Genomic DNA, 13,202 nt, shown 5'->3' with positions numbered 1-13,202 from the left:
TTGGGTTGAGTTCAGGTGATTGTGGGGCCATTTTAGTACAGTGAACTCATTGTCATGTTCAAGAAACCAATTTGAAATGATTTAAGCTTTGTGACATGGTGCATTATCCTGCTGGAAGTAGCCATCAGAGGGTGGGTACATGGTGGTCATAAAGGGATGGACATGGTCAGAAACAATGCTCAGGTAGGCCATGGCATTTAAACGATGCCCAATTGACACTAAGGGGCCTAAAGTGTGCCAAGAAAACATCCCCCCACACATTACACCACCACGAGCCTGCACAGTGGTAACAAGGCATGATGGATCCATGTTCTCATTCTGTTTATGCCAAATTCTGACTCTACCATCTGAATGTCTCAACAGAAATCGAGACGCATCAGACTAGGCAACATTTTTCCAGTCTTCAATTGTCCAATTTTTGTGAGCTTGTAAAACGTGTAGCCTCTTTTTCCTATTTGTAGTGGAGATGAGTGGTACCCGGTGGGGTCTTCTGCTGTTGTAGCCCATCCGCCTCAAGGTTGTGCGTGTTGTGGCTTCACAAATGCTTTGCTGCATACCTTGGTTGTAACAAATGGTTATTTCAGTCAAAGTTGCTCTTCTGTCAGCTTGAATCAGTCAGCCCATTCTCCTCTGACCTCTAGCAACAAGGCATTTTCGTCCACAGGACTGCCACATATACGGCATACGGATGTTCTTCCCTTTTCACACCATTCTTTGTAAACCCTAGAAATGTTTGTGTGTGAAAATCCCATAACTGAGTAGATTGTGAAATACTCAGACCGGCCCGTCTGGCACCGACAACCATGCCACGCTCAAAATTGCTTAAATCACCTTTCTTTCCCATTCTGACATTCAGTTTGGAGTTCAGGAGATTGTCTTGACCAGGTTCACACCCGTAAATGCATTGAAGCAACTGCCATGTGATTGGTTGATCAGATATTTGCATTAAAGAGAAATTGAACAGGTTTTCCTAATAATCCTTTAGGTAAGTGTATATATCAGTAACAGATGCCTTGATGAAGAGATTTCATCAGTGTTTTTCACTCAACCTGTGAAAACCCTTCACCCTTCTGGAGGCATCGAAACCACTCTACTCCAGGCAGTGGATCTGTTACTGTGCGTTCATACCGTTGGCGGCGAGGTGGCTGGAAGTGGCCGGCCAGCTCTGGCGAGAGCGGCGCGGTGCGTCTTGCACGATTTAGACGGCGCAGAGAGTTGAAATCAGCTCAACTTTATGGTAATGAGCTATGATGCGGTCCGGCGGCAACCAATTGGAATGTAGAAATGCTCCGCTTAAGAGAAGTCCAGAAAATGCAGGCCTGTAAACTTTGGTTCCGACCACATTAGTTAGTATTTATTTTTTGTATTTTCCAACAAAAAAATGACAAAGCTTAAAAGCTAAGACTGTTTATATAAAAAGTAACTTGCGCAGTCGTGTCTGCATATTATTCCTCTTTGCTCCACGATGCCAATATCTTAAGTATATTGTGTTTTGAATATTTTTTACGCAACCCCTGACAAAGCACTGTGTAACTTACAGCAGTGCATTCTATTAAGGCGATTAGCCATTAACAATAGGGATAAGACACCTTTCCCACTCATTGCTTTTTCACGGTTTTTAACTAGAAGGTAACAGCAAGTCTTCACATGTACCACGTGTGATGATATTCACTATTCTTCTCGGAAGCTCCTAAAGTCACACTTTTGAAGTCACACTTCTTGTCATCTCACCTAATGTTAGTAAAAAAAAGAAATCTTGAAACTAATCAAGATGAGCGCAAGACATGTTTGGTGTAGCTATTCTTATAGTGTCAGTGCGTATTTGTGACATATTTTTCACAGTCATACACTCCATTAGCGTGTCTACAAAAGTCAGTACTTGGCAAGCAGTTTTATCCCTGATAGAGTCTTTGATATCATTGCAATGAAATACGTGTATTGAGTTTTATTGATGCTTGCAAACAAGATTAAAATATGTATTGCTTGCAAAGATCATAGAATGAGGATGAGAGGATGAGAATGAAAAGGTCAGTTGATCAAACTCAGTTACATTATATAAACAGCAATAGGTTTTCTCTTGTGTCCTGTAAGGAATGAAGTTTCGCACTTGGGTGAGTAGAATAAACATGATCAATAACAATAGAGTCTGCTTTACATCAGACGTGTCAGGATTTGTATGACCGAAAAGATCAATTGTGGTTCTGCTTGAAATATTCTCTTGACATCCTGATCGTGCATGGGCACAATATAATCATCCTAATGAATGACTTGTTGAATTGAAGATATCAATTCAATATCACGTTGTGTTGCCTTGGTTAGGGAGTCTTCTGCAGTGTGCAACAGTTAAATCATTCTCAAGTCTTTGTTTTTTTGTTTTGTTTTTTTACTGTGCATTAAATTCCTAGGGCCCTATCATACACCCGGAGAAAGTGTTTTTTGCCAGTTTCAGCCCGACGCAGTTATCATTTTTACGTCCAGCCTCGCATCGTTTAAATAGCAAATGCACTAATGCTCATTTGTTCACCTGGCCGTGCTGGTCTGAAAGCGAGGTGTGTTCAGGCACATTGTCGGCGCGTTGCTATTTTGAGGCAACGCAAATCAACTGCGCCATTGACCAACAAAAGCCTGCTCTAAAGTCAATAGCACAGTATTTGTTTGTGTTTAAAATGCGCATTAGTTATGTGCACCTATAGGTTATTACACACACGTGGACTTTCAGCAGCACACAAACATTTTAAATATTACAAATAAAAGGATTCCTCTCTGGAGAAGCGTTCAGTCTTTCTGCTCGCAAATTCTGCCACGTAAATAGCAAATCCACCATGGGAGGGAATGGCAGATGAGACTCTAATTGGTTTGTTACACATTACGCCCAAAACACACCCATGGCTCATTAAGAGACTAACCCTTTTGGACCATGTGCCTGGCGCGCTGACTGTTTTTTTCCTTTGTTAAACTAGCAAAAATGGATTGAGATACGCCCTAAGTACACCTGTGCTTCAGACCATGTGCTCGGATTGTTAAAATAGGGCCCTTAATGTGATATATAGTAATTTCAATACTAATAAATATACTAATACTGATATTGCAATTAAATATCAGGGATATCTTTTCTGTGGATAAACAAAGTGTTTTTTTCTCTCTTTCTCACTCATTTAATAGTTAGGATTAGTTAATGTATGCAGCATATTCCTTCAGGCTACCTTTTAATGACAATTACATTTTTAATGCCTCCTGACAATTTCTGTGCAAGGTCGTTTAATTTCAGGGCAGATTGAGCCACAGAAAAAGCACCTCTGCATATCCAAGTTCAATGGGCCTTATGGCCAAATGGTCCCCAACAGGTTCAATTATAACACACAAATATATAAATCTGTGTTTGGAATTGGTGTATACACACAGTAGTTTATCAATATGCATAGAAAGATTTTACAATGTAGAGTGTATTAATCTGTTAAACTGGATTTGATGTGGCTTACTGTAAATGAGACCTGAGATTTTTAGATGTAATAATTGCTTGTTTCCTTAAAATAAATTCATCTATCTATTTATGGAAAATACAGAAAGCCTCAAATCCTAGGATGCACACTGTGCTTTTGAAAGCGTGTTAGTGGGAGTTGCTGTGTGCAGGTAATGACAGCAGAGCAAGAGCTGAACGCGCTCATGCATAAAAAGGAGTTCATAATGTTACTTAGAAAAAAACTTATTTCAGCACCAAATTATGCTTGTTCATTTATCTGTCTATGGTTCCAAAGAACAAAAATTAAATTGTTGTTCCCTAAATCAGTAATTTAAACACACATGCAATGATATTACTGTTACTATACACGTCTATAGTTGTGCCGTATCATGCTTATTTATACACAATACTGTATTTTTTTAAATACAGCAGTGGTTAGTGAAAAAAAAAAGTGAAAAATCACTGAATATTTCTGTCTGAATATAGCTTTTATCAGCTTAATAAGCAAAAACGGCTATAAGCAAACCCACTTTCAGACTTTTTTTCTGACCAGTGGCAATGCTAGTAAACCAATAGGCTGTATTATAATGTTATAATGCATAAATTAGCTTGTAGAATATAACAACTACTGAAGTTTATGCATTCAAAATAGGATATTATTATGCAGTATTTTGTTTTGATACAACTTTTGATAAAAATATGTTTTTTCATTATTTAGAAGCATGTTGTTGTGCCTTGCAAATGTATTCACAATCACAATCTTTGCTAATCCCACATTAAAATCTACTCTACTAAGAGTTTCTAAAACACTGACACTAAACACTACATTTTTTATTTAAATGGGCAAATGCTTAAGAGTCTATTATTGGACCTTTATTGCAGTGATCTTGTATTTCCAGCATGTGATGTTTGGATGTTCTTTTAACCTTAAATGATGGAGTTTGTAGCTTTTCATTTCATAAAACATCCATGTTAGGAAGACACATTATGGCCATATTCCAGAATGACAATGTCAAGATTCATCAGGCTCAAATTGTGCAAGAATGGTTTGGGAATGAGCAGTTGCCTATTTAAATCCAAACAACTTTTTTCTCTTTTTTTTCTGCCCAGGCTGTGTATAACAGTGTTGTGTTAGGAAACATTCTAGCAGAGTTAAACTGCTGAAATGTGCTTTTTGAATAAGTATCTCCTGTCCCTGTATTGCGGACGATCCCAATTTACACAGATGAAAAACAATTGTCCTGATGAGGACACAATTACCTCACAATTGTGCTCTGCCCATGAATCATTAAAATAACGACCACGTTTTCTGGATAAAAAAAAAGTAACCCTAGAGTAAAGGGATCATTATTCAGGTTGTGAATATGAAGCACATCTTTGAGGTTGACGTACTTGAGTATAATGCAACCAATAAACAAAATGCTTCAATTGCTGTAAACATGTTCAAATAGGATACATCTGAAAAGAATCATTTGGTTCCAACATTGATTGATTGCACTTTGAAATATGCCAAAGCTTGCATACTGCAGAAACATCTCTGTATACCAAGGTCAAAATGCTTTGTTCTCTCTTCATGGCCATAGCGATGACGTTACTGATGTCAAACGTGTTATACCTGCTGTGTGCTGCATTTGAATTTTGCAAATGCAAAAATCCAAGTCAAGAAGCAGCATCCATTCTTCACATTTTTATTTAATCTTTTTTTTTTCAATACTGAAAAAAAATGCTGCTCAGTTATTGTACATAAAACCTGTCTAATATATGTAACCACTCAACCTGTGTTTCAGGATATGTTGATGATAACTAAACAGTGAAGACAGGTAAAGACTTTAATTATTGGTTATTGCTTGGCTCATTGTTGGACCTAATTGTTAAACTCAACCATGTTCCATTTAGCTTTAATGATTAAACTGTGCATACCAATTAGTTTATAATAGACAATGCATTGAGAATACACTGACATTTGTTAGAATTGCTAAAGCATGCATCCCGCATTGTTATTGCAAATCACTTGTTTGCACAGGTTTTGATGGTGCGAAAACACTGTACTGGGGAAAAACCTAAAGATAGCAACAAATTTGTTTTTATGCATTTTTTCAACCAACAGAGAGTAGGTATGAAAACTTTGAGAACAGTGCATGGCCTAGATTGCAGAGACACAAACACAAATTGGGATAGCAGGCGCAAATCAATTCTATTCTAGATACAATTCTCAGATTATATTTTATATATAGAGCGAATCATTTAAGTTTGCTCTTTGTGTCAGTGCCCCTCCCTCTAAGCTGAAATGGAGCTATTTATCTGACCGCACCTATGGGTCAGTGCTCCATACACCGAGGGAGAGTCCAGACCGGAGAACCGCACCATAGTCTTGGGTCAAATGTCACTTCACCTACCTTATTCAAACGGCCCTGCATGATTGCATGAGGTAACCTTTTGATCTCCATATAATAATGCAACAAGCTTGCACTTTCCATTGACCCTCCTTCTTTGGCAAGGTTATTATGTGAATAGCTGAAGGCAATGTCACTCATGCTACCCTTTGTGATTGTTTGTACTACACAGCTATTGCAAGATGGATGCCGAATGACAGGATTAGGCTGTTGATAATGAGTTTTTGTTGCTTTAATGGCAGACATTGTCACTGTTTGCAGGTGACTGTTTTTGAAGGTTTTAAATGGCCCTCCTGTGCAAAAGGTGACAGCCGTCTCAGTCAAGTAATCCGCACTCTGATATCAAGAAAGACAAAAATAAAAAAACACATGCAACGTGAGATCTGGCATATTAATAGCAGTGTCAAAGAAGGTTGCAACCAGGTCTGACGAGAAATAAAGCTACATCAAACCGCTTTAATAAAGGTTTCCACGAGTGCATATGCTACAAAATCATACTTTATTTCGATAGCCCACTGTAGACATTCTACTAACTATAAGTAACTTTGCAACTACACGTCAACTAACTCTCATTAGAGTATTAGTAGATTGTTAGGTTAGGGTTAGTTAGTAGAATAAGTTGACATGTGCTTGCAAAGTTAATCTTTTATAGAATATCAAAAAGTGGTAATTCTTCAATTCTCACTATTAACTAGTTACTTATTAGCATGCATAGTACTTGGATATTGGCTGTTTATTACTATTTATAAATCACATATTAAAGCCTCATTCTGCATGACCTTATAGTACATCTCTTAATCCTAATAGATATACATCACAAAAACTGTTACTAACTATTAATAAGCAGTTAATTAAGCGTTTAAGGCAAAAGTTGTAGTTAATAGTGAATGTGTTGCCCATACTAATGCGTTACTAATGTTAGCTGATATTAAGCAGAACGTCGGACTGTTAGTCAGAGTTGGGCAAGTAACTTTCAAAATGTAATACATTTAAATTACAGTAACTATAAATGTATAAAGTAATTAGTCCTATTACAATATTGCTTTCTCTGAATTGTAATTTGTTATACTATCCTGTAACTATTGAGATCCTTTCACCAAAATAACCACAGAAGTATGACATTCTAGCATAATGACAGTTTAGGAAGGCTAATGACGCAACAATCACTCAGTCAGAATCACAAAACGATTAAAGTTGGAAAATTATGGTATGAGATGCCAAACACAATAGAACTAGAGCCCACTATAATGCAACATAAAGCCTAATTACATGACAAGACTCACAACCTCTTTTTCTTTCCATTTCTATTCTTTTAATTCAAGTTCACTACACAAACCTGCCATGCAATGGGTGGACACAAGTCTCTTCATTCCTCTGGGTTCATCTTGTGCGTTACGGAGATTGTAACGAGTATAATATGATTACCAACATTTTATTAGTAATGTTACTAATATTAATGTGTTACAGCAAAAAGTAATATACAGGGGCTTTCACACCGGAGGAACCATATCATATTTTCTAGAACTATTGGTGGAAGTACGCTGATTTTGGCACGTTCACACCATAGGAACTGTGAGCGATTTAAGTAGGAACTCCTTTTGGGGGAACTAATTTAGGTCCTACTTCAGAGAAGCACAATTGAACTACCAGTGACGTAAGTGTATGCTGATTGGCCGTACGCACACAAAAACCCACCACCATTAAAAAAAGAAGCTGTCTACACAGCCTATATATTTACTCCAGAATCAAACAAACATTAAAAACAGTGATAGATGGACCTCTCAACCTTTACACTAAAGAGAAAATCCAATGCAACTTCGACGGGACCAAGCGAAACATGATCATTAGTGTTGTCACGATACCAAAATTATGACTTCGATACGATATCAGACTAAAATATCGATATATCGATACTAAATCGATACCACAGTAAAAAAATAAATAAATAAGATAAGATGCTTAATATGACAACAGAACTTGTTATTATTCATTGTTATTTATTACTAAAAATTCATGTGGCCAGCATGTTCCTTAGGGTTGGGCATCGTTTTGATTTGAACAATTATTGATCAATTGATCAATTACTATTAAAATTATCTCACAAATTTTTGCTATCTCAATGTATTTTTTACAATGGGGTAATTGTGTTGCAATAGCTTACACACAGCACAAGAAAGCTTGATTTCGAATGGTAAATTGAATTAAAAAAGACGAGTAAACAGTAATAAAATAAGAACAAATAAACAGATTACAAACAATAGCACAAATAAATACAATAGAATAGAAGATACAAATTAAACAGACTGCTTTATTTTTTCAGGTAGGTCTAACATTCAGATAAGAAACTGAATTAAAAAAATGCATAGTAATTACATTTAAAACAACATTGAATAATGTTCTTTGTAAAAAATTCAATAGCGTACAGATGAAACTATTAAAGTTACACAAGTTGATCAGTCAAGAGCAGTTGATCGTGTCTTTTTGTAGTTTGAATAACAAATGAGTGCGGTCCCTTTAAGACTAACAGACGCATGGCTCCTTAACACTGTTCCTGTTACTCGTTCTTCCTGAACTGTTTGCGACTGTGCTTACATTAATACTCTTCCAGATGTGCACTGATAATTCTTTGAGTGTATTTGACCAATAATAAGCTGGAAAAGGAAGCAAATGTTTGCACTTGTATCATGTCAGAGGCGGCTTTATTACGGTAGGCTATGTGTGTGTGCGCTTCAGATGTGGAGCACGAAATCTGCGGGGATTAGTAGAATTAATTTATGTGCAATCCCGCGCGAAATTCAGACCGATCACTCACTAACACTAACACACTGTCATGAGGAAAAAGTCCAGCAGAACGCGCGTTTGCCGTGCTCAGAGGTTAACCGGGCTGAGTGAGAATATGCCGGTGTGTGTCAACTCGCTGACGGTCAGAGAGGAGAGCGCAGCTGATATCGATACTGTAAAAACTGAGAATCGTATCGTTTCAGATATTCCAGTATCGATATATATCGAAATATCGATATTTTTGACAACACTAATGATCATGTATTTCTGAGAGTAAATTTGCTCTCAGAAAGTGTAAATTCACTATTTGCAAGGCAGAATTTGTGAGCCCGCAGACTGAACGCTTCTCCAGAGAGCAATCCTTTTATTTTTAATATTTTAAAATGTTTGTGTGCTGCACATCCCTGTGTGTGTAATAAACAGAATGTACGCCCATTGTAGGTGCATATTACTAATGTGCCCTTTAAATAACACAAAAAATACTGCGGCATTGGTCAACGGCGCAGTCGTTGACAGTTGCCTCAAAATAGTAACAATGCGCCTGAACACACCTCGTAGCACGACCGAAGGCTTTTGCTATTGAACAAAATGGCACTGGACTTGAAAATAACTGTGTCGGGGTGAGACTAGCAAAAGAACACTTGTGTCACCCCTGCCCAAAGTGTTAGTGTAACCAAATTACCACCCACACATCACATCAAAGTATTCGAATAAAGCAGCAGCGTTCATCATTAAGTGCTTCTGAGACTCATATGATCTATTTTTGTAACACTCTCTCTTCCCTTGCAGGACTCAGCCCTAAACAAACGTACATCAGCTACAGCAACCATGCAATCTAGGTAAGTGATAAAGGCCACTACCGAATCCCAGAAGTGACCCCTGGAAGACAGCATCTCAAGATAAATCACTCTCACGTTATGTCACGTATGGAAGTGAGATAGCGGATGGTTGAAGGACCCCCACAGACATGTTTCCATTAATGAAGCTTATGTGAAGTCACATAGGGAGCATCTGGGGAGGCCGTGACTGTTGAGACGGTGATGTTGGAATGACGGTCTGTCACCCAGACTATTCCATTACAGCTTGCTCTATCTATTCCAGATGTCATTGTTAAAGTGATACACTCTAATTAAGGACAACATGTCAGTGTCTGCTGTTTCATTGACGCTAACACTATGTGGGTGGCTAAAAAAAGAAAAAAAGGGTATTTAAAAAAAATCATTTGGAGCTTTTTCTTCTTGTTTTCTCCTTGGTGATGACAACAGCAAAGACCATTGTTTACAGATGTTGAGCATGCAAGTTTTGACATCATGTGCTGTGTTGTTTTTTCTTTCTTTCTTTCTTTTAGTTTTTTCAAAAAAAAAAAAAAAAAGAGAACCTTCTGGAATACTGTTGAACTATGTTGCTGTATTGTTACCTCACCATGGGCCTTGTGAAATTGTTGAAGATGTACGAAGTGCTCTTTGGAGTAATGTTTGCTTGTGCATAAGTACACACATTTGAGGAACTCAAATTTGCCCTGTTGTCAAAATGTTCTTTAGCTGTCACAGTCACCTGTGCGAAATCAGAAAATCACAATTTAGAAATGGCGTGACGCCAGTTTGTAAAGGAACGCTCGAGATGTTGGACCCAACGTCCACCGAACCAGGAGAGCGCGCGTAAGTCACTTTCATAAGAATGCAGCTACCGAAGACTATTGAAGAAATTCAACGCATCACCAATCTCAAGTAAAGGAACGGTTCGGAGGAAGTAGACGAAAGGATTCAGTATTCATATCCGGAAATGTCAGGTGATAGAGAGACGAGCTGATTTGTCTCTTTAGATGTTTGTGAATTTAAGATTCAGTTCTTATGATTTCTCCTCTCTTCTTTGTTTTTGCACTGTTTGTGCTGCAGAATAAAATGTCTATGTTGACCGTGGTAAATGGCAACTTAATGTGTGTTCCCGATTGCTAATGTTTGCTTTTCATCCTAAAAGAGAAAGAAAAAAAAAACGTCAGAAACAGTGCCTGAATTAAAGTATTTGTAAAATAAGACATATGAGGTATGTGAAGCATGTTAATTTTTATACATAAATAATTTCTAATAAAGAAATTTTTCAAAACGCATTGTTTTCTGAAAATATCATATCTGCAATGTTTGCGATGTCAAATGTTTGTGTGTATGTCACGTATGGCTTGGGATCATCGCTACTGTGGTTGCTAGGGCACTGCTTGGCAGATACTAAATCTGTGGGATTTCTTTCACTCATTTTTTTTCCTGTCAGGCAAAACCCGAAAGTTGGATTGCTTAGAAAAGTGATAGCGCATCTTTCTTTTATAAACCCAATCTGAGTGATGAGTCAGACATGTAGCACAAGCTTTTTGTGGCTATAATAATAACAACAGGACCAATAATATTTATACAGGCATAACGGACGGACTCAGATATTAATAAGAAGACGCAATCATGCTTTTTGTATCCAAACTAACCCGACAGCCTGAAACACACATTACTTAAAATTATAAGCTTTAAATAAAGTTTTGAGTGTTGCATTTCCTCGTAATTTCTATATAACACACAAGGGTTATTCTCGTGCACCTAAATAGAAATGTTTTCTTCAGTGCCTTTAAAATTTCCTTTAAGAAGCCACTTAATCCTAAAGATTCAGAGACAACCTGGCACAAAAGCACAGTGGAAATTAAAAGAAACGTCATTTTTCTGAGATGTACTGCTTTTACCACAGGCAGCCGTCTATCATAATGTGCATTTCTGAAGGCCCTATTATTAAGTGTGAGATGTATCTGTCATCAGCGGCAACGGAGTAGAAGAAGACAGGTGCTATAAAGAAAAGCGCCGGTGATGTATAACGGCATAGCTAGCAGACATAAATTATAGCCCATGTTAGGCTTATTTAGGTCTGTCTCGAATACAGGGCATAAAACAGGGACTTGATTGGAATGCTACTCCATCTCTCTGACAGTGCTTAGAAACTGATGGAAAGAGCGTATAGTGAAGGGTGGATCAGGATGCTGTGCAAAGGAGGTCATGTACTCGGAGATCAATACAGTGTGTGTGTATGTGTGTGTGTAAAACACTGTAGTATGCAAGCTGAAGAAGGTGCTTTAAAAGAGTGAAACTTGGATTACCATTTATAAGAAATATAAAGTATTAAAAAAACATACATCCATCTTTATTACAAAATTATTACATATCATCCTATTTAGATTTTACTGTTGATGATTTAACATGATTCAGGATTGTTTGGTTGTTCGAAGCTCATCCTGGAGTTGTTGTCATAGCAACAAGTCTTTAAGCTCAAACCTGCTCCGGCGAAAACAAGAGGGCATCTTTAAAAGATGAAAGTCTATCCCAGCCATTCTTTCTTACAAGAGCACCCTATTGAACCAGGGAAATTAATCATTGAAAAAGATGTGTATATATGTTATTATATACACTCAAAAAATGACTTGTTGAATTTACTTAAAAAAGATGTGTCCGGTGGTTGCACACGACTATACTGAGCAATTTTTACAAATAATAATTTAGTTAAATGAACAAAAGAAATTCAAGTAAAGCTGACAATTTCTTTGAGTAAATACAAACCATTTGAATTTGTTGTTACATAATATTTATATGTGCAGTTTACTTAATGAGGGTATGTTAAATTTACAAAAGTTGATTATGTAAGGTGAACACAACAAGCATATTTTTGAAATAAAAAGCAAAAATAGCATTGGATAAACTCAAATTGACCTAAGAGCAGGAATTCCATCCAATGAACTTGTGTATAAGTGCCCACAGCCATGCACTCCTCCTCTTCTGCATAATGGTAACCACACAATTACAGAAGACCCTCAATGTCCAACATAACTGAACATTAAACAATAACATGAACTATCTTTCCCTTTACTGAAAAACACAAAACAACACTAATCCCTAAATGTATTCTCCTAATGCAGTCCCTTGCCAAGCATGCTGAGAACTATGCCCAGTTATTTATATCAGCACAAATATTTCATGTAGTTTTAACACAAATTAATTAAGTAAACTTATTTGTTTCGAATATATTAGGCTGATTAAACACAATTAAATTAAGTTGAGACGAAATTCGATACGTTTAAGTAAAATGGACAGAATTTAAATGTGGCATATCTATGAAGGGCCTGAATATATACTTTTTTTTCCAGTGTACATAATTATGATAATTTTTAAATTAATTTGAAAATAATTATGATGTTAAGTAGTCTAATAAATAGACCAAGCTGATTTTACTCATTGAGAGATCATTTTACTCATTGGCGCCTCATATATTAGGCTACATGCAGTAGTATGAAGTGTGCATTAATTTGAATGATGACAGCCATTATGCTGGGTGTTTGATGCAGTGCAGGAGAAACAGATCATTAAAAAATTTAAATTAAAAAAGAAATATAAAAAATGCAGTCTGCTGTGCCAAATATGATATCGACCCTTAAAGCGACAGTTCACTCAATTTTTCTTAATCTGTCATTAATTTCTCACCCTCATGTCGTTTCAAACCTGCAAGACTTTTGTTCCTCTTCAGAACGCATATATATTTTTGATGAA

General features: G+C 36.9%; 1 protein-coding gene across 5 annotated transcripts in view; it reads left to right on the top strand.

Annotated features, from left to right (window-relative positions):
- grm4 (glutamate receptor, metabotropic 4) overlaps positions 1–10,741 on the top strand; it is a 266,396-nt gene extending 255,655 nt beyond the window's left edge. For 4 of the 5 annotated variants that reach the window (XM_067460285.1, XM_067460283.1, XM_067460284.1 and 1 more), the window contains one exon: positions 9,424–10,741. In XM_067460285.1, the coding sequence (XP_067316386.1) occupies positions 9,424–9,473 (50 nt within the window). In that variant the 3' untranslated portion in view covers positions 9,474–10,741. Of the gene's footprint in view, positions 1–5,247; positions 5,281–9,423 lie in introns of all 5 variants that reach the window. The other variant, XM_067460286.1, reaches the window with a different exon arrangement.
- The last annotated feature ends 2,461 nt before the right edge of the window (positions 10,742–13,202 follow it).

The sequence above is a fragment of the Pseudorasbora parva genome, chromosome 12 (genome assembly GCF_024679245.1).
Source record: "Pseudorasbora parva isolate DD20220531a chromosome 12, ASM2467924v1, whole genome shotgun sequence".
In the NCBI taxonomy this organism is placed as follows: Eukaryota; Metazoa; Chordata; class Actinopteri; order Cypriniformes; family Gobionidae; genus Pseudorasbora; species Pseudorasbora parva.
The sequence above is the reverse complement of the archived record's forward strand: the minus strand, read 5'-3'. Positions and strand labels throughout refer to the sequence as shown.